This window comes from Gallus gallus, chromosome 5 (genome assembly GCF_016699485.2).
Source record: "Gallus gallus isolate bGalGal1 chromosome 5, bGalGal1.mat.broiler.GRCg7b, whole genome shotgun sequence".
In the NCBI taxonomy this organism is placed as follows: domain Eukaryota; kingdom Metazoa; phylum Chordata; class Aves; order Galliformes; family Phasianidae; genus Gallus; species Gallus gallus.
In genome coordinates, this window is record NC_052536.1 from 55,956,603 (window position 1) to 55,976,023 (window position 19,421).

Below are 19,421 nucleotides of genomic sequence, written 5' to 3' on the forward strand. Positions count from 1 at the left end.
GGGATCTTAGAGGTCATTTCCAAACTGAATGATCCTGGAGGCTTTATGTAGCCATCGCAACCTTCCAGCAGCTCGTAGTTGCTTAATGAGCTCGGGTTGTTCATTACACAGCCTCTGCTTTCTGCCCCTGCTGTCTCTGTGTGGTTATCAGTGCTGGGAAAGACACTGCAGTCAGCTCTGCCCTTTGAGCCTTGGCTAAGCCCTTCTGCTGAACTCTTGGAAATGAACGCAAGTGAACGCTTGCTGCAAAGCCTGCCTTCCAGTTGTATTTAAAGCTGCGGTCATGGTTTGGTAGTCGAGAGGATATGAAACATTAAAGCTCTTTTTAATAAGTTTTGGGCCGTGCTGGTAACAGGGACATCAATTAAATCACCACGCACAACATCATAGCCAAAGTTTGCTATAATAACCCAAAGGATATCAAAGCAAGGTTCGGTGGGCTTTTTTGATCAGCTTTATTCTGTGATTCTGATGTTGGAATATTTCAGAGGAGGCATCACTGCTCCATTTGCGTTACTGATCTGATGGCAACAGTGAAGCAAAAGCTAAAGGTCTGTCATAAGAGTGGTTGGATTATACAGGTCCATTTAAATGAGGGCAGTGAGGCACTGCACAGGTTGTCCAGAGAGGTGGTGGTGCCCCATCCCTGCGGACAGCCAAGGTCAGGGGATGGGCTGTGAGCACTGATGGAGCTGTGGGTGTCCCTGTGCACTGCAGGGAGTGGGACCAGATGGCCTTTAAGGGTCCCTTCCAACTCAAACCATTCTGTGCTTCTATGATCCACCAAACTGTTCAAAAGGTTCTCAGGCAAACCAGAGTGTAGGAGGTTGGGTTCATCCTTTAGCCATAAATATTGCAGGTTTGGGGTCTGTGGATAAGTTAATTACTGGGAGGCCAAAAAACTTCAGCTTGAACATATGCCCCGTTGATCACCTTTATAACACACTGGTGGGATGTGTTTGCTTTTCAAGTCATAGAATCCTAGAATGGCCTGGGTTGAAAAGGACCACAGTGCTCATCCAGTTCCAACCCCCTGCTATGTGCAGGGTCGCCAACCAGCAGCCCAGGCTGCCCAGAGCCACATCCAGCCTGGCCTTGAATGCCTGCAGGGATGGGGCATCCACAGCCTCCTTGGGCAACCTGTTCCAGCTGTGTTAATGCTTTCCATTAGGACCCGAATTCAGAGGCCTGGGGGAGTCAGCCCGGGACAGTGCACATCTGGCTGGGTCCTCCTTCCCATCACTGCTCACCGGGGAGGTGAGCTGGATGGAGGGAGGTATTAGCACATGGGGATGGCAGGGAGGAAGGTAGGAAGGAAAGGAGGACAGGAAAGGCTGTTGCAATAAAGCAAAACGAGTCAGGTCGTGGAGACCCTGCCCCCTCGGCTTGGTGATGCTCAGGCTGCTGTTGCAGCCCTGGTCACAGATCGACACCTCGAGATGCAGAGACGGGGCTGGGAGGAGCAGGCTCGGCAGCAGCACAGTCTGTGGCTCCCTCTGCTGAGCCCAGCCCCATCTCCGTGAGCTGCAGGGCTCAGAAAAGGCCGTATCTTCTGTACAGAAGTGGGAACTGTGGCTGAGCTGAGCATTGTGCCCCCAGCAGAGAAGAGGCAGAGCTGTGGGCATCTCCTGCTGCACGCCGCCGGGACCCTGCCCCCAAACTGCACGGAGATGAGGGGCTGCTGATACAAACAGACATAAGCATCCACCCAGGCACCTTGCTGGGGTGTGCGGGGTGGCCTTATCTTCACAGGGCTGCAAATGCTGCCGGTGTGGAGACACAGAGATTTATGGCACCCATTCAGGCTGGCATATGGCGGGTAGTCCTTATCTATCTGCCTTTCCCCGTGGCTTTCAGAGGCCGATAAAAGGCCGTCCCAGGGCTGCCAGCACCCCAAGGCAAAGGGCATCTAAGGGCAGACCCGCTGTCCCCCTGCACTGCTTCCACCTGCCAAAGATGCCGGCGCCCTCCTTGTGTTACAGAGCTATTTGCAGCTCCCTTTGCTGGTGGGCAGGCGAAGAAAAATAGCTTGGGGACTGCTGAGCCCGGCAGTGAGGTCACCCCTGGTGCTGCCAAACAGCCCTGCAGAGCCTCAGCCGCTCCTGCAGCCCCACGTTGGGTGCTCCATCTCCTCCAGGACTTGGCGTCGCTCCTAGGGGCATGGCTCTGCATCACGGGGAGGGGACAGAGGCTGTGATGTCATGTCCCTGCTGCCGGCCCTGTGCTGGCGTTTATTATTTCCTCCAACTCGAAGATCTCACCTGCGAGAGCCCTTATCGCTCATATTAAACTGTAATGGGAAATCCCTGCCTGGTGCTGGCAAGGGGCTGTAGCCTTGTTGGTAAATAGGAGTGCTTTGCACCTGCGTGGGGAGTTTGTGTTTAGGACACAGGAGGACAGGAGCAGCGGGTTGGAATTAGATGGTCCCTCCAAGCTCAGCCATTCTCTGGTCTGCAGTTCACCTTGAGCAGCTGGGCATGGGCTGCAAAGCCACAGCTCAGCGGCCAGACAGGGCTGGAGCATGGCACAACCCCAGAGCCTCAGCTGCTGGGGGGCTGATCCACGTCACCTCCTCCCAGCAGCATGGAAATAATTCTTTGCTTTTCCTTTTTTAAGCCTCTTTCCAGTGAGCCCATCAGCGGGACCTGCGGACGCTCCCTAACCACACAACTGCTGCAGATTTCCCTTGGAGCCCTTTCAGCCCTTCCAGCTCCAATTTTCCATCCAAGGGCTTTCCCCCATCCTTCTTTTTCTTTCCCTTTTCATTCGTTGGTAGCACAACAAACACGTGCTTTCAAATCCAGACTGCAGACGCGCCTATGTGGAAAGTCAAACTGTTTATGGAAGGAAAAAAGCATCTTGCTGGGTTTTAGGTAATGCTTTTCTTAGCACGACGCAGTGTGGTCGGTGCCCTCTGTGCAGCCAAGCCTGGGCAGGGTAATTGGGGTGGGATAGAGCACTGTGATGAGTCCTTCCCTCCAGGGCTGGCCCTGCCTGCACTGCCCAGGAGCAGCTTGAAATAGCAGGAGCCTTGCTGAGGTTGCACTCAATGCTCAGCTGGAGTTGGAGCTGATGAGGGACATGGATGTGCACACTGGGGGCTGTTGGGATGCACCCATGGGGCCATTGCGTGGTCACTCTGGGTAGTCTTGGGGAGGCCGTGGTGATCGGGGGATGTTTCTGAGGATGGGAGGAGGGCAAAGGTGACTCCTTCAGGGAGCCTGAAGGTGTTGGGGAGCTGATCCTGGCGCCATCTCCACACTCCTGAAGGGCATGTAGGTCATGGGGAGCAGTCAGCATGGATTCACCCAGGGGATTCATGGCATCATTCAGCTTGGGAAAGACCTCCAAGATCCCCAAGCCCAACCCTAACCCCCCCCGCCCCCCCCCCCCCCCCCCCCCCCCCACACACACACACCCACTGCCCACGTCCCTCAGTGCCACATCTCCACATCCAGGGATGGTGTGCTGCCATCCTGAGGGACTCCACTGGGTTATAGGGATGGGCCAAGACGAACCTCATGCAGCTCAGCAGGGCCATAGCAAGGCCCCATGGATGTACTGGGGCCAATGGCCCGGCAAGCAGAAGGAGCTGGGAGTTCTGGGGTTGGTTGGCCTTGAGAAGTTGAAGCCCAGGAGGAGCTTAATGCTGCGTGTAAATATCCAACGATGAGGGTAAAAATGGCAGTGCCAGTAAATATCCAACAATGAGGGTAAAAATGGCAGCGCTCAGAGCTACAAGAGGCAATGGCCGCAAGCTGAAGTCAAGGAAATTCCATTTAAATGCCAGAAATTGCTTTTTTTTTTCATTGTGAGGGCTGTCTAACCCTGGAAAAGGTCATGCGTTGGGGCTGACCCAAACCCAAGCAGACGAGGAAGGCCCTGAGCACCCACCATGGGCTGGGTGGGCCGACCTGCTCTGAGCTGTGCCTCTTACAGCCCCACTAATATCGGCTCAGTGCTAAAACAGGAGCTGTGGCTTCTTCCCTTCCTTGGAGCTGCCCGGAGCAGAGCTGTTGGCATCACGCAGCTCTTGTAGAACCCAAGAAAGCTGAGAAAATACAGAAAAAAAAACCAAAAACCAGGAGTTGTGGCCCTGGCACCAACACTGTCCATGTGCCAATGGGACAGATGAAGGCTGCGGAGGGAAGGCTGGCAATTTGCGTCTACCCAACTCCTACAGTGGGACTTATGGAAGGGAAATAGAAGCGCCCCGTGGAGCTGAGCGCTCCTCCCTCCCATCCCTCAGCCCACCGTTTACTTTGTGCTTCCCTTTTGGCTCTCAGCCATCCTGCCATAAAAAGAGAGCAAATGAAGAGGCGGCACACCCCAGTGTTACAAAACCTTGTATTAATCATCTCCCTTCACTTTCAATATAACGTCGATATGAAATATAGCCATGACTCCTAGTTACATGGGAGCAAATGAGTAATAAATACATTGGAGCAAGTTGAAATCACGAGGGTGTTTCACTGGTAACAACATTTGAAAACTGTACACTTGCAAAGACCAGCATCTCCAAACATGAGTATTTCTGTATATCGGGAAGCTTTTACATGTAACAAACATGCTATTGCCATATATGACAAAGTTTAGAAAATAGGCATTGCTTGGCAACATGGACTAGGCAAAAATATTTCTTTGTGCACTAACTTTGTACAGAAAAAACGGGACGAGAGGCATGCATGTACAATAAAGGGCTGCCCGGGAACGGCATGCAACAGAAGAGAGGTCAAAGCTCTTGGAAGTCAGCTTACAATAGGCATAAATACAGAGGGTTATATATTAATAAGGGAGGAAGTATTCTGTTTAACATTATTAACATTCCTGTTTGGTTTGGGGTGTTTTTTTTTTTTTTCTTTTCCCTTTTTTTTTTTCTTTTTTTTTCTTTTTTTTTTTTGTTCTTCCTATTCCTCCCAGAGGAATACACATTCACCTTTAAGTAAAGATAAAGGAATACAAAAAATAAAACTCACTTTTGCAAACTCTCGATGACTCGTATAAAATCAACTTTAGTGTTCTCGTAGCTGTGTGTGCAAATTAGACGTCTGCGGGACCTACTTTCCATCAGGCACATCCAAAAACAAAAAGCCGACCCCACGGAGGAAGGTGACACCACAAATCCTCAACGCCGAGTGCTGACCGGACCCTGCGATGCGGGATCACAGCGCGGTGGGGGCACCGGGGTGACCCCCTCCCCAACATTGGGCTTGGTTACGAGCTGAGAAGCATCGGGTTGCCCCCTCTCCTGGCTCAGCAAAGGGCTCATCCCCAGCGGGACGGCGACACCTCAAAAGAAATGGGGTTATCCTCAGCGTCGCGGCCCCGTAGGGCTGCCCCAGCGGGGCTGTGGGTACAGGGTGTGGGGCAGCAGCACCGGGAGCTGCCGGGGGCCGCGGGCGTAGGGAACAGTTGCACGTGTTGGGGGGGGGGAGGGTTGGGAGGGAAATGGGTGAATACAAAAAAGAAAGGCACTGCCGCGTTATTACTGAATGTTTGACTTCACAGCCTTATTCATGCAACTGGTTGGGTTTTTTTGTTTGTTTGTTTGTTTGTTTTTTGTTTTTTTTTAATTTTTCTTTTTTTTTTCTTTTCCCTTTTTATTTATTTATTCATTTATTTATTTATTTTGCGCGTGTCGTGTCTTCTTAGAAACATCAGGATTCGATTCGTTCCTTTGAACGCAGCTCTGCTGTCACCTGCACTCAGCGCAGGGCTCCGGCAGAGCCAGGAGGGACTTCCAAAATGGAAACTGAAGCCACTTTCCCTTACTTAAAAAACAAGAAACGGCAAACACAATGGAAGAGCCATTAACCCAGACACTGCCATTAATCCAGACACAGCCAATGGAAAATAAGCTTCGAGGAAAAAGAAAGAAAGCCAACAACACAAAGAACCCGACTGATTCGGCGGTTGTTAATAACAGACATCATCATGGTTACCAGCCATAGCACGTTCATATGTAATATATCCAAAATAATCTCTCTTAACAATCAGATAACCTCTGTTTCTATATTCAGCAAAGGAATAAATAGGATTTCGGGCCTTCCTCGTGCCGCCCTGCCCTGCTTGTCCCATAGCAATCCCACTTTGCTTCTCCCTTCTCCGCTCCCCCACGTAAACATCGCCTCAACGCCTTCCGGTCAACAGCAAACCAAGGAACAGCAAACGTAAAACACTGCATTTGGCACTTCTTTTTTTTTATATATTTTTATATATATATATATATACACATACATATATATATATATATATAGGTGCATATAAAACTACTTAAAAATGCTGCATCGCCAAAGGATTTGCACATCTGCCAAGAGCTGCACAACCAAGCTCTGCTCAGCCCCTGTAGGAGCAGCACTGCTGGTCAAACCCCAACTGGAGCTGCCCATTGGTGCCATGGGTTGAGCCAACGTTGGGAACCCAACAGCTTCATATACGAGTAGGGACTGAATCCCATTGCCCATGCACCCTTCCATTAGTAGGGACCGACTGCAGTGCTTACAGCAAAACCCAACCAGAGGGCACCATGACCATTCACTTCCCACACTGAGCATCCAGATTTCTTTAGTTGTTATTCATTTCTTCCACTGAGGTCATTAGGGGCAGCCACCATCATCCACATCCCCTCCCTGCTGCTTTTTATGCCCCATAACAGGGCTGAGTTTTGGTGCTCGCTCTCACTTGGTTGGTTCTGCACTTCCAAAATGTCCCCTCACCTGGTGGCCAGGACTACCCCATTGCAGGGCTGGGGAAACCCCAATTTAATGGTCTTTTAGTAGGAAATTCTTTACCTCGAGGATGGTGAGGCTCTGGCACTGCTCAGAGCTGTGGGTACCCCATCCCTGGAGGTGTTCAAGCCATGGATGGCCCCCGAGCAGCCTGAGCTGGGGGGCACTCAGCCCACAGCAGGGGTGGGACCAGACGGTCTTTACGGCCCCTTCCAACCCAACCATTCAGCGATGCCACGACTCGGTGATGGTTTGGGCAGGCTGGGCAGATGCGCAAACCCAGGATGCAGCACCTTCCTGCTACGCGCACACAAGACAGAGACACAGACACCCATCACTCACCGCATCGCCCCTTACCGACATCCCCAGCCCTTCATTGTCCACTGCCACGAGGGCAGCAGGACAGACAGACACAACCCAACAGCAGGACGGGCGCCCCACAACACCGCACCGACAGACGGAGCTCTGCGTTGGGTGCTCTTTGCTAAATGGAAAGGCAGGCTTGTTTTTGCTTTTTTTTCTCTGCTTGATTTTGGTTTTTACAATTAAGCTGTCGGTCCCATCCATCCCAAGGGGTGCTTTTTATATTTGCATAGGCTACAGCCCGGCCCCAATGGGATGAGGACAAAGACAGGGCAGCTGGCAGCGCCCGCGGGGTCCCCCATGGCAAATCCTCCCCTATGGGCTTTGGTCACACACAGGTGACATTCACTGCCCATGGCGCAACCACAAAGTCAGCACTTTTTTGCCACAGCCCCCAGCCACCCCAGGCATTTTTTGCTGTTTGTTTTTCTCAGCGTTGTTTCTTTCTTGGCCATCCCCCTCCCCTCCCCCCCTCCTTTTCTTTTTTAGCACGGATGTAAGAAAGGACAACACAAATTCCAAGTCTAATGGTATGTTCACGAGGACAATCTACACGTTCACCAAATTAAAACAGGAGAAAAGAGAGGAAGAGAGAGAAAGACAGAAAGGATGCAAGCTGTCGCTGAGGCTCCCGTGCCCGGACCTCTCCGCTGGACCCGCAGCAGTTCTTCTCCCATCAGCACCGCCGCCGTCAGGCTGTCCTCCTCTAGATGGTGGAGGTCCGGTCGACACCGTCTGCAAGTGGGAAGGCAGAGTTAGGGGCGGCCCTGGGGTCACACTGCTCTGCTCCTGACTGCCCCTGGTCATCCCCTGAAGTGGGATGGAAGCGGGGCCGTCCGCCATCCATCCTCCCGCAGGGTGGCAATAGGATCTTGGGGAGCTGCTGCAACAGCTCTCCTCCCAGAGTCTCTTTGCAACCCACAGGGGTACCATGGCCAGGGTGGGGTTTTGCTTCTGCCACGGCGCCCTGTCCCCTTTTCCAGGAGCAGAAGGGGGTTCCTGACAGCTTGCTGGCAATGTGGGCATGAGTTTGGGACTCCCCATTCCAGCACGTGGGGATGGAGCCAGCCCTGGGGTACTGCCTTGCTCCTCTCCAGATCATCCAACCCAGCAATACCGATTGATAAAAACCCCACAGCCCCTTCAACCCAGCACAGCAGGGATGCGACCAGCCCACAGCCCTGCAGCAAGGATGTGCCGCCCACCCCAAAGCTGCACAACCAAACCCAGTGCGAGCATCCCTCCACCTCCTCCCAGCACACAAGGAGGATTCCATGGGGCACAAAGTGCACCCCAACCCTATTTCCACCCCCCCCCCCCCAGCACAAGAAGATGCTGACCTGCGTGAACCACAGCACACCCCCAACCCACCTCAATATCCCCCCACCGAACCCCATCCCAATCCCTGGGGTGCAGAGCAGTGCTGCCCTCTCCCCCCACACTCTGCACAATGCAGAATGGGCTGCATTACACTCAGGGAGTGTGCAGGGGCAGCACACAGCAGGGTTTGTGCCCACCCCAACAGAGCACTGCCTGTTCTGCTCAGCCAGGCGGGATTTAAGACTTGAAAACAAACAGGTTTGTTACTCTTAGATGTTTTTTTTTTTCCCCCAAAGGTTTATTATCATTATTCATTATTATTATTATTATTATTGTTGTTTCTGCAGAGCTATTTATAGCACAGCCAGTTTGGAGAGGCATGGGGGGATGCGACCTGGAGAAAACAAATAACTTGGAGTACCCTGCAGAGGAACCACACAGCTAAGCCTCGCCTGGGCGCGCGCCGCAGGAACGCGTTGGTGACAGCAGTGTCCTTGTGCCCACGGCCAGCGCCCTGCTGCCACGTCCAGTCCTCGCTCCCACGTCCCTGTCCCTGGGCAGTGCCATCGCTGCAGGGAGCCGTGTCCTCCCCGTGGGTTCCCATCCTCCACCATCTGACAGTCCGTGGCTGTTGGGGCTGTGTGGCTCTGGGCGACGCGGGCAGCTCGGCTCGTCCCATCCTGGCGTCCCCACACCATCCGGGTCTGCTGCGTCACGGCGTGTCCGGTGCCTCCCTGGGCTCCCCTCTCGCGCTGCTTGCAGCCTGGCCCTCCTCCTCCCTCCCTGCTCCGTGTCCCCACGCGTGTCCCAGGCTGCCAGCATTGCCGTGACCCCAATGGGACGGCTCCGGCCCTGGGGGTCCCCATGTTCCCCAGCAAAGCAGGGCTTGGGCTGGCAGAGGGGTAAAGCACTTTGAAGCCTGTGCACCGTTCAAGCACCGTTCAAGGGTGGCTTTGTCGTTAATTAACAGCAGACTAGTGAGCTACCACTCACTCAATGATGATTAGCAAGCTAACTAGTGGCTAAAAGCACAGGCTGTGCCAGCGCCGGGCACAATCCCTGCATTCAGTTTTACCCCTCTGTACCGACAGAGCTGGCTGAGACCCCTCCATGGGAGCAGCAACCATCCCACCCTGTCCCATCTCTCACAGCCAAAGCTGGTCCCAGCCCTTGGGAGGCGTGGGGCAGCCCCTGGGGGGCTTGGCTGAGGCTGCCTGGACGTGCTGGAAGAGCCCAAGGAGGAGGGAGTGCTCACCGCTGAGCGCATGCTCCGTCATGCTCAGGCACAGGGACTCCAGCCTGTTGTTGATGTCAGGTTCAGTCACCGGCACCTGGAACTCTGCAAGAGACAGGGACAGGAGAGCTGGGTCAGGGGACACGCTGGGGACCTGCCCTACACCCCTTTGGCTGCCCCCTGGTTGGGTTTCTCCCACTCCAAGCAACACCCACCCGCATCCCAGTGCACCATCGCTGCACTCAGCACTTCTCTTTCCAGTGCAATAACCTCAGAAAAGAGAAGTTTGCAAAAATCATCATGTTTCTCCTACCTTTCCTAGCAATGTATTTCCCATCCTATAAATCCTACGTTCCGTTTCCTATCCTACAAAGCCTATATTTCCGATCCGATAAATCAGGGGGTGCTGTCGTGGCAACACAAGATGGATGGGCACGAGGGCTGTAGGTGCTGCTGCTGTCCCTTGGCTCTTCCATCACCCTGTCCCAAAATACCCCGTCTGTAAGCGATCTGCACCCCCAGCCCGGCGGCATTTCAGCCCGTGGGTCACACACAGTGCCAGCTTTAAATAGAGCACACATGGGAGGCCACGCTTGGCCCCACTTTGTCGGGGGTTGTAATGCCCCATATGAATTGCCACGGTAAGACAAGCCACGCTCAAAGGGTGACGGAGGGCTGCCCAGAGAAATGGGGACGAGCATCCCCATGGGAAAGATGGGGAACACCACAGGAACCACCGAATCAGACAATGCTCCTACAGGAGCTCCTTGAGTTCCTATGGAACATTCTCCAGGTGTTTGGGAAGAAAGCACAGAAGGGAACGTTCACTTTCATAGACCTTAGCAAAAGGATTTCCTTTGAGACATCAAGTCACTTCTTCCACACTGTGGCCACATGCAAGTGACAAAGTGACCACAGAGCGACAGCGTGCCCCGTAAAGTGAACTGCCCCAGAGGGAAGCTATGCAAGGCACCGGCACGGCTGGGGTGTCATATGTAGGGCCAAGCAGTATCTCTGCTTCAACCCATCCCAAAGGCATCCCGGTGGCATGATGTCCTAAATAAGAGCAAGGTTGGCTATCGGACAGCACGGCTGATTCCACACCATGCGATGAGGAGTAGCAAAAAGGCAAATGCTTGCTTCCTACCTGGCTGCTGGAACATCAGCATGGTCTGCGGGGAGGTGTGCACCGGCAGCGAGCGCGTCCTCTGCACTGAGCTGTGGCTCCGGCTGGGCATGCTGTTGCTGCCCCCTGGGTTGGCAAACCAGAGGTTCTGTGGGATGCAAAGAACAGAGTGAGGTGGGAACTGGTGGGAGATGGGAGGTAGTGTTGGATGGGAGATGGTGGGAGATGGGGAATGGTTGGAGATGGAAACTGGTGGGAGATGGGAAATGGTGGAAGAAGGGAACCAGTGCGCATGGGGACAGTGATGCTCCCATCCCCACCCATCTGAGCCCCTCTGCCCTCCTGCCAGGTGTTTATTAATACACACCCCCAGGTGCAATACTATATGTGAATACCAAAGTACCCCTGGGGCTCAATTCTCCCACTCCGAGCACCCAGCTGCCCTCCCTGCTCCACAGGTCACTCCCCACAAAGCCATGAGCATGACCAACCTGTCTGCCTTGCTTGAGGATGGCGGGGCTGGTGGCGGGGCTGCGCTGTGGGGTGCCCAGCAGCCCACTGGGCCCCAGCAGCCCCAGGCGGGCAGTGGGGAGGTTGCGGGAGGGGATCTGGAACTGGCGGGGGTTTCGCCTGCCCAGCCCTGCCCCGGCGGATCCGGCTGTCGGTAAGGAGTTGGACTGCCCAAAGCCTCGGCTGCAGAGAGAGAAATGCTGGGGTGAGACTGGAGGTGCTCTCCAGGTGGGTTTGTGATGGTTGCAATGAGGTCCTGGGGCTCTGTGCCCTCCCGCCCGCTGACCATGGGTTCACAATGTCTGGTTTCTTGGGGTCTGATTTAAACTCATCTTGCAGTTGGGGCACAAAAGAAGTCTCTCCCATGTGGGATTCCTTAGTGTCTGATAAAGGCTCAGCTCGTGCTGTTGGAACCTCCTCTTCTGAGAGGTTCATTGGTATGAGCAAAGCCCTCTCTGAGACTGCCCCAGTTTGGTAAGATCTGGTCATAACGGCCTTCTGAGCCATGGATTTACTTGGGACAGACTGAATGGAAGGCAGCATGGTGGTGGGACCAGCTCTAACACCACAACCCCAGGTCCACAGCAGGATAGCCCAGGCACAAGATCAGGCGGTCACAAATGGACCTAATGGGGGCAGACACTGACCTGAGGCCATGGCCCTGTCCATGGTAGGGTTGGAACCAGGTGACCTTCAAGGTTCCTTCCAACCCAAACCACTTTACAATCCTGATAGGCCTCTATGAAATGCAAAGTGCAAGGCACTGCCACATCCCCTCTGCCCACCACCCCCTCTTGCTCTGCCAGCGAGGAATCCTGATTGCAATCACACATCCTTAAGAGAATGAAGCAAAAGGCTGACGTTATTGTTCAAACTGGTCTAAAAATAGCTTGTTCTTGAAACAACCCAACTGCATGCTAGGATCACCCAAACCCCAGTATCACCGTGGATGAGTAAACAATGTGTTCATAGCACCGTGCTCCCTAGCAGCGGGCTTCCAATCTATCTGCCAGCTTTCTGATGGCTTTCTGGTGGAACTCCAGCCCTGATCTAATGAGCAGAAGGCAGGAGGGAAGTAGGCAGGGTAAGAAGTGGCACGGGGATGCCCTCTGCTTGCTCAGCTCCTCGCTGGCTGAGCTTCCCATCTGTGAAATGGGTGCAATCGCGCTGCCCTCCTGCTTCTGGATGGATTTAATCTGTTAGATGCCTGGGATCAGGGCCAGGCTGTGGGGTAGCATCAAGCAGCAGCATGAGCATCCCCATTCAAAATGCAGCTCCGGGACTGTTTGCCACCCCTCCATCCTCCCCAGTGCCCGCGTACCTCCGTTGCTGCCGATAGCCTGACAGCTCCAGGAGGGATTTCCGAGGGAAAGACCTAAAGAGTTTTTGCACCTGCTGTTTCCATGACAACAGCCGTTTCTTCTGTATCTCTGTAAACGCCTGTCCACCCCAAAAAAAAAACAAAAAAAAAAAAAAAAGAAGAGAAAAGTAGGAAACAGGTGAGTATTTTTCTGGATGGAGTGAGTAGGGCTGTGTGCATGCATGTGCAGAAAGCGGCAGGCAATGGCGTGATCCCATGGCTGTGGTCACAGCCCTGAGCTGCCAGAGTTCAAGAAGCATCTGGACGCTGCTCTCAGACATATGGTCTGATTTTTGGGTGGTCCTGTGTGGAGCCAGGAATTGGACTCGATGATCCTTATGGGTCCCTTCCAATTTGGGATATTCTATGATTCTAAGAAAAAAAAACCACCCCGAGATCCCCTATCCCTGCCAGGGCACAGCTGCACCTCTTGCACCACTTCCAGGGGTCCCCGGGGGTATCAGCTCAGTGGGAACACTCCTTGGATGCTCACAAATCACCTTTTCTCTTATTTAAGCTGCACACACAGCTTGGAGCTTAGCAGGGCCAGGCTGGCACGAGGCACTTCCCAGCTCCACATCCATGCCATCATGGAAGCACTGGGGGAGCAGTGTTTCTGTGCACCCTACTGGCTCCAGAATTACTATTAATACTCCCCAAAAATATTTGTGTTAGAAACCAGAGCGTTTACATAAACAGATACTTTGGAAACAGTTTCCAAGGGATGAGAACAGCAAGATCTGTCACAGCTCACCTCGTGTATTAGACATTTGTCTATAAGCTGTAAATAGGAGCTTATATTCTCTTCATCGGGTCGGGAAACTAAAAGTTGTGTGCACACTGCAAGAAAGAGAAGGGAAAATCAATGGGAACGTAATGCTGAGCTGGGATCAGGGCCTTGGATCCCCCCCTTCCCTTCTATCAATGAGAAAAAAAGCAGGTCCTAATTCCTGTCCTATATTTAGGGCCAGATTTTGTTCTCAGTTACACTGGTGTCCATCCAGACGAGTCCCCAGAATTAGACCCGAGCAAGCCAGGAGCACAGGACCTGCTCCCTTCCCATCTCCCCATTACAACATGTGAAAGGCAGCAGACGACAGCAGGTTTTCAACAGGGCTGCTGTTCCCCACTGCACCCCAGAAAGCTTCTTTCTATTCTTGGTGTTCTTTGCATGGCTGCTGGATGCAGCCAGCATGAACACCCCGGATACCACGGAGGGGAAGCAGAACATGTCTGAAATACCTGCCGCAGCAGCCCTGTGTGTGGCATACGATGCTGCTCTCTACCTTGCACTTCTACTATCCACCTCCTGACACATAGATCCCAACGCAAACCATACACTCCCCCACGGAACAGCACCTGCATGTTTGAATGTCCTGCATCTAACCCGCAGTTTAAAAAGGGGTTCAGACCCAGCTGGCCCGTGTGGGACACCCACAAAACCTTGCTCACCTTTCCCCATCACCCTTGTGAACTGTCCAGGCAGGTCACCTTCAGGCAAAGGGCCGCCCCCCGACTCGCCCTCACAGCCTGGCAGGTGATGCTGCTGCATGCCCCCTGCTGCAGAGTCCTTGCCATCGGAGCCCTGGCTGTCTGAGCCCAGCAGGGAGGGGGGGTGATGTGAGTCCGTGTCCCGGCTGTGCTCCTCCGGGCTGGAGATTTGGGAAGAGTAGGCTTTGATGGGGGTGAGGATCATTTGGTGTAGTTCCTGCAGCGGGACACGCAGGTTGCCACCTTCCAGGATGTCCTGTGGGTTCAAGGCAAGGGAGGATTTGTGATGACAAAAGGGCACTGCTTACAAACCAGACCAGCACCATTAATCACGGGATGGTTTGGGTTGGAAAAGACCTTAAAGCCCACCCAGCTCCATCCCGTGCCATGGGCAGGGACACCTCCCATCAGACCAGGATACCCGAAACCCCATCCATGGCCTTGGGCACCTCCAGGGATGGAGCACCCACAGCTCTCGGTGCAGCCTGCAGTTGAACTGAAATCCCTGCAGCAAAAAAAACTCAGCCTGGAGACACAGCGATGCACGACGTCAGGATGTTGGGCAATAATCTTCTGGGGAAATCTGCTGCTCTGCTAACCGGCAGAGAGGGTGGAGCGGCCTCTTTCCAAGAAAGCAGCAATCTTTAGCAGCAAGACAATGCCCAAAAAAATCAAGTCCCACACACACATGCTCTTGCTTAACCCCAGGACTAAAAAAAAAGAAAAATATTTGGATAGGAAGCCTGGAAAACCAGAGATGCCTCCTCCCAAGTCCAGCAGTGCTGAGCCCCGGCACAGCGTGGTACAGGGAGATCCCCCACCCACACCCAGCTGTGAGCTGTGAGTGCCATCCAGAGGGAGCTGGACAGGCTTGAGAAGTGGGCCCACGTGAACCTCATGAGGTTCAATGAGGCCAAAGTGCTCACTTGGGTCAGGGCAATCCCAGGCATATGTACAGACCAGGAGGAGAACTCACTGAGAGCCGCTCTGCTGAGGGCTGGAGCGTCCTGGTGGACAAAAAGCTGGACATGAGGTCCTTCCCAACCCAAGCTATTCTCTGCTATGAGTCTGTGATTCTACGCAAAGCAGCCCCTGGCACTTCTCTCCCTGTATTTTGCAGCATGCATAGCTGGCAGGGCTGGGTTTGTGGTCAATGCCATATCCCAAAACCTATGTGGAGAGGTGGGAGTAGACGCTGGAAAACGCATCGCTGAGGTGAGCTCAATCCAGTGGGCTGTCTCTTGGATTTAATAGTAATTATTAATGTATGGCAGTAAATAGGGCTTAATTAGCTCCTGCAATGCTCCAAGTACAATCCAAGTATTATAAATAAATAGTGAAGCAGTGAGCTAAGGAAAACACCAATAAATAGCAACACACCACAGAGGTATTTAAAGGCCCCCAGTGGGAGGCTGTGCTGGTTGCTGTTGGAGGATGGTGCAATTAAATATAATACAATATCCCAATAACAAATAGCAAAAGGTCGGGTGAGCTGCTCCCAGTGGGTCTGTGGGGGAAAACAGGAAACAGAAAAGCTGTTGTGATTACTTACCCTTTCTAATGATTTGAGCAGGTTTTGTCTTTCTTTTAGCTTTTGGATGCTGATGACTATTTTGTGTCTTGCACCTTTGGTAACGTTCTGCAAAGACAGCACACAGCCTGGCATTACCATTTCCATGGGATGGCGTGACCAACCCAAAGCCCTTCTCTCAGAAATGGAAAGGGCTGCTATAGATTAATCCAATTTCTGGTCAGCATAGGGAATCACTCGGGAAGTTGCTGGAGATGTAGGTTTCTAGCTAACCCATCCCCACCCAGGTACATCTCAAATGGTGAAAGCAAAGGTGTTGCCTGGGCATTTTTTACACCAAGGCTAACACAGATATAAGCTGAGACAGGGGACATTTTCTAAGGTTTATGTAGAAATCAGCCACCAAAGTCCCATTGACTTTCAGGAGCTACGGCCTGACGATTGTGCCCCCACAACACCCAAATCCCTTCATCCCACCAAGACCAAACCCCAAGCACATCTCCCAGTGGCTTCAAAGATGGGAATTCCACTAGGAAATCAGGGATATGGCCTTCTCAGAGTACAGTGAGCTTTTTCACTCTCCCAGGGCTCCATATTCCTTTTGCTGTTCGCTCTCCACCCACCCACGAGGGCACAAGACGCATCCCAGGCGTCCCGTTGCCGGTGGGATGCTCTGGGGCTGATGGCCTTGTGCCCTCCTGCAGACCTACTTGTGCCTCCAGCTGGCATTCAGTGAGGGCCATCATCTCCTCGTACGTCATCTGCGAGAAGAGCGCGGCGTACTTGTGCAGCCGGAGACTCTTCAGCCAGGCTGGAACATCTGCAGCACAAGGGCAATGAGACGACAGCTCCCCGTTAGTTATGCTGCTGCTTAAGGACGTGTGGCATCAACAGCTGGGTCAATGGAGGAGGCAACAGAGGGGTTTTTAAGGGCTGCTTTCCCCGTGTGCCATCCCACTGATGCTTCAGGTGCCCAACTGGACTTCACGGGGCCCTACAGAGGGTGAGATGCTATGGCTACGATGGGAGGGAGGACCCTGGATGAGCACCATGGGTACCTGTTGCCACAAGTTGGCTCCCTGGCTCTTGAAACCACTCTGATCCAACCACTCTTGCCTACACTACCCCCAGGATAAAACCATTAAGATGCGTTCCAGCTTCTGCTCCGGCCAGCACAAAGCATCCCACCAAGCTCGGTGCATCCAGACCAACTGCTGTACACTCAGTCCCTGTAGAGGGGGCCTTCACAAAATGACCTGAAGACTTTTCCTAAAGCTGAGTTGGCCGCCCTGATGCCCATCTGCAGCCATGTGATTTGGTGACTCTACATGGGGGGCTGGTGTTGTGCCATGGCATGGGTATGATCCTCATGTTTTGTTGGAAACATGGAAGCTGCAGAAGGGAACGGTGGGGTTGAGCTTAATACCAGCAAATGGCTGTGCTGCAGCTGACAGACACTGATTTGTGGCGTGAGGGAAGATGAGGTGTGCTGAAAATTTAAACAGCTGCTTAAAGAGAAACAAAGAGGCTGTCATTTTACATTGGAGCATGGAGAAATGACGGGCACGTGACGGGTTCAGCCCATGATGCTGCTTCTGCTCTGCATCCCAAAGGCTTCAAATGCTCTGTCAGACTGGGACCTGCCTCATTTAGCACCTGAACAGCACCACCGTAGCCTGCTAAGCCCATTGCACTCCATTGGCACACTCAGCAATCCCATCAGTCCCAGCAGTCCTTGTCCCCTGCCTCATCAATGAGATATCTACCAGCACCATCTCAGCCTGCACTGGGTAGTGTAGGAATAAAAAACTGTATTTCAGCCCCAAACAGCATCAAAGCCCCCACTCACATAAGGCAGAGCATACGGTGGGCCCTGCCTGCCTGTGCCAGGAAGGCACTGACCATGCACAAGGGTAGGAGGGGAAGGAGCTCCCTGGGCTCTGCCTGCTCAACGTGCCCATCAAGGAGTGAGGAGTATCCGCTTCCTCATGCACAGACCCCTCTGCTGCTTGCTAAAGGAGGGTCACCCAAGTCTCACCCCAAAGACCCCGGTGTCACACTCAGCCCACCTCAGCAGGTCCCCAGTGAGTTTTCATTTCCAAACAGGCAAAGCTCCCACCCTCCTGGTAAGACCTCCTACCCCATCCCTGCAGTGCCCAAGGCCAGGCTGGATGGGGCTTTGGGCACCCTTGGCTGGTGGGAGGTGCCCCTGCTCATGGGAGCAGCTGGGACTGGATGGTCCCTTCCAACCCAAACCATCCTCTGTCCACTGACACAGGTCAGGATTCATGATCCAACAAAATCCCTCAGACACCGTGTCTGAAGGAGATGAACCTCACAGCAAACAAGGGGGCAAAGCAGTTACCAAGTGCAGACAAGTTCAAGTTTGCCATTTTCCAAGAGTCCCAACACGTGACAATTCTAAACCCCACTACCAAAAGCCTCACACTGATTTTCTGCTTCGAGAAATGAAAAGCTACTAACAGCAAGCCCTCTGCTTCCAGCACAGAGCCTGGCAGGTTTGAATCTCAGCTTCATTTATGGGAAACACAACATTCTAGTGATGGCACGTAAGAGATCTGCCTGTTCCCCTGTTCCCTGGCGACATTTGCCTTTGGCACAAGACAAAGTCAGTGGGAATCCCTGGAGGCTCCATCCCTGGAGGCATTCAAGGCCAGGCTGGATGTGGCTCTGGGCAGCCTGGTCTGGTAGTTGGCGACCCTGCACATAGCAGGGGGTTGGAACTGGATGAGCATTGTGGTCCTTTCCATTCTATGGGAAAGTCCAACTGGACACTGGCAGAAGAGAGATTCAACTTCACACACGCATGGAACCCTGCAGAAAATAAGGATGTGCAAGGCTGCATAAGGTGATTTCATGGCCCTTGGAAAGTCCAACTCCCCAGTGACCCCACGGAGCAGTGAGCTGGCCTTCCACACACAGAGCTACTCCTTAATCACCAATATTCAGGACCTAATTGCTAAGTCATGGCATGACTGCCCAAAACGCTGTGCCTAATGTGAGCAGCAGGATGAGGACTTGTGTGTGTTTCCTTCAGCATGAAGACAGATGGAAAACAGAGAAATACGTAATATCAGGGGAGACGAACCACGGGTGGGGGTCTCTGGTGGACCCCAATGCATCCAATGGATGCCCTGGAGGGTGGAAGAGAGAGCAAGTTTGGGGAAGGCACTTCAGAAGACGTGGCTGCAGTTCAGAACGGACTTGGCAAAGCCAGAACCCGGTCTGGATGAAATAAGATGCAATCCAATAAAAATGCATGAAGTTGTGCACGGATGTAGGAACAGCAAACTGCACAGGATGAGGGCAGGGAACGGGCAGTACTTCTTGCAGAGAAGATCTGGGGATACAATGGGTCGCACGCAGCCAGAGCTGTTGTGTTATTTGAGCACGATGAGCTGCACAGCACCACAACCCTGTCCATGTGGCAACCAAGTCCTCTCTGCTCAGCTCTGATACAGAGCCCGGCTCTGGGCAACACATCTTCAGAAGGATATGGGCTTTATGGAAGAAACCCAGAGGAGAGAAGGAAGCACAACCCCAAGTTTAGAAAACTGGGAATAAAACAGATCAGTTCAGCCTGAAGGAAATACAGCTGAGGGGACGGCACGACAGACTTTGGGCATGAGAGCAGAGGCTGCAGACATCTGGTTTGCATGTCCCTGAGAGCGGGACAGGAACAGATTGGCTGACTCAGCAGTGGGGGAACAGAGCAGGGATGCACATGAAGCATCCTG

At 53.1% G+C, this 19,421-nt stretch overlaps 1 protein-coding gene across 4 annotated transcripts in view; it reads right to left on the reverse strand.

Moving 5' to 3' along the window:
• Window positions 1-4,333: 4,333 nt before the first annotated feature.
• Window positions 4,334-19,421, reverse strand: part of SAMD4A (sterile alpha motif domain containing 4A) — a 69,677-nt gene continuing 54,589 nt past the window's right edge. For 2 of the 4 annotated variants that reach the window (XM_015287929.4, XM_015287927.4), the window contains 9 exons: window positions 16,374-16,483; window positions 15,685-15,771; window positions 14,094-14,388; window positions 13,396-13,481; window positions 12,603-12,721; window positions 11,263-11,464; window positions 10,793-10,919; window positions 9,667-9,750; window positions 4,334-7,826 (listed from right to left, as the gene is read on the reverse strand). In XM_015287929.4, the coding sequence (XP_015143415.1) occupies window positions 7,798-7,826; window positions 9,667-9,750; window positions 10,793-10,919; window positions 11,263-11,464; window positions 12,603-12,721; window positions 13,396-13,481; window positions 14,094-14,388; window positions 15,685-15,771; window positions 16,374-16,483 (1,139 nt within the window). In that variant the 3' untranslated portion in view covers window positions 4,334-7,797. Of the gene's footprint in view, window positions 7,827-8,832; window positions 9,751-10,792; window positions 10,920-11,262; window positions 11,465-12,602; window positions 12,722-13,395; window positions 13,482-14,093; window positions 14,389-15,684; window positions 15,772-16,373; window positions 16,484-19,421 lie in introns of those variants that run through there. The other 2 variants (XM_015287928.4, XM_040701147.2) reach the window with 1 other exon arrangement.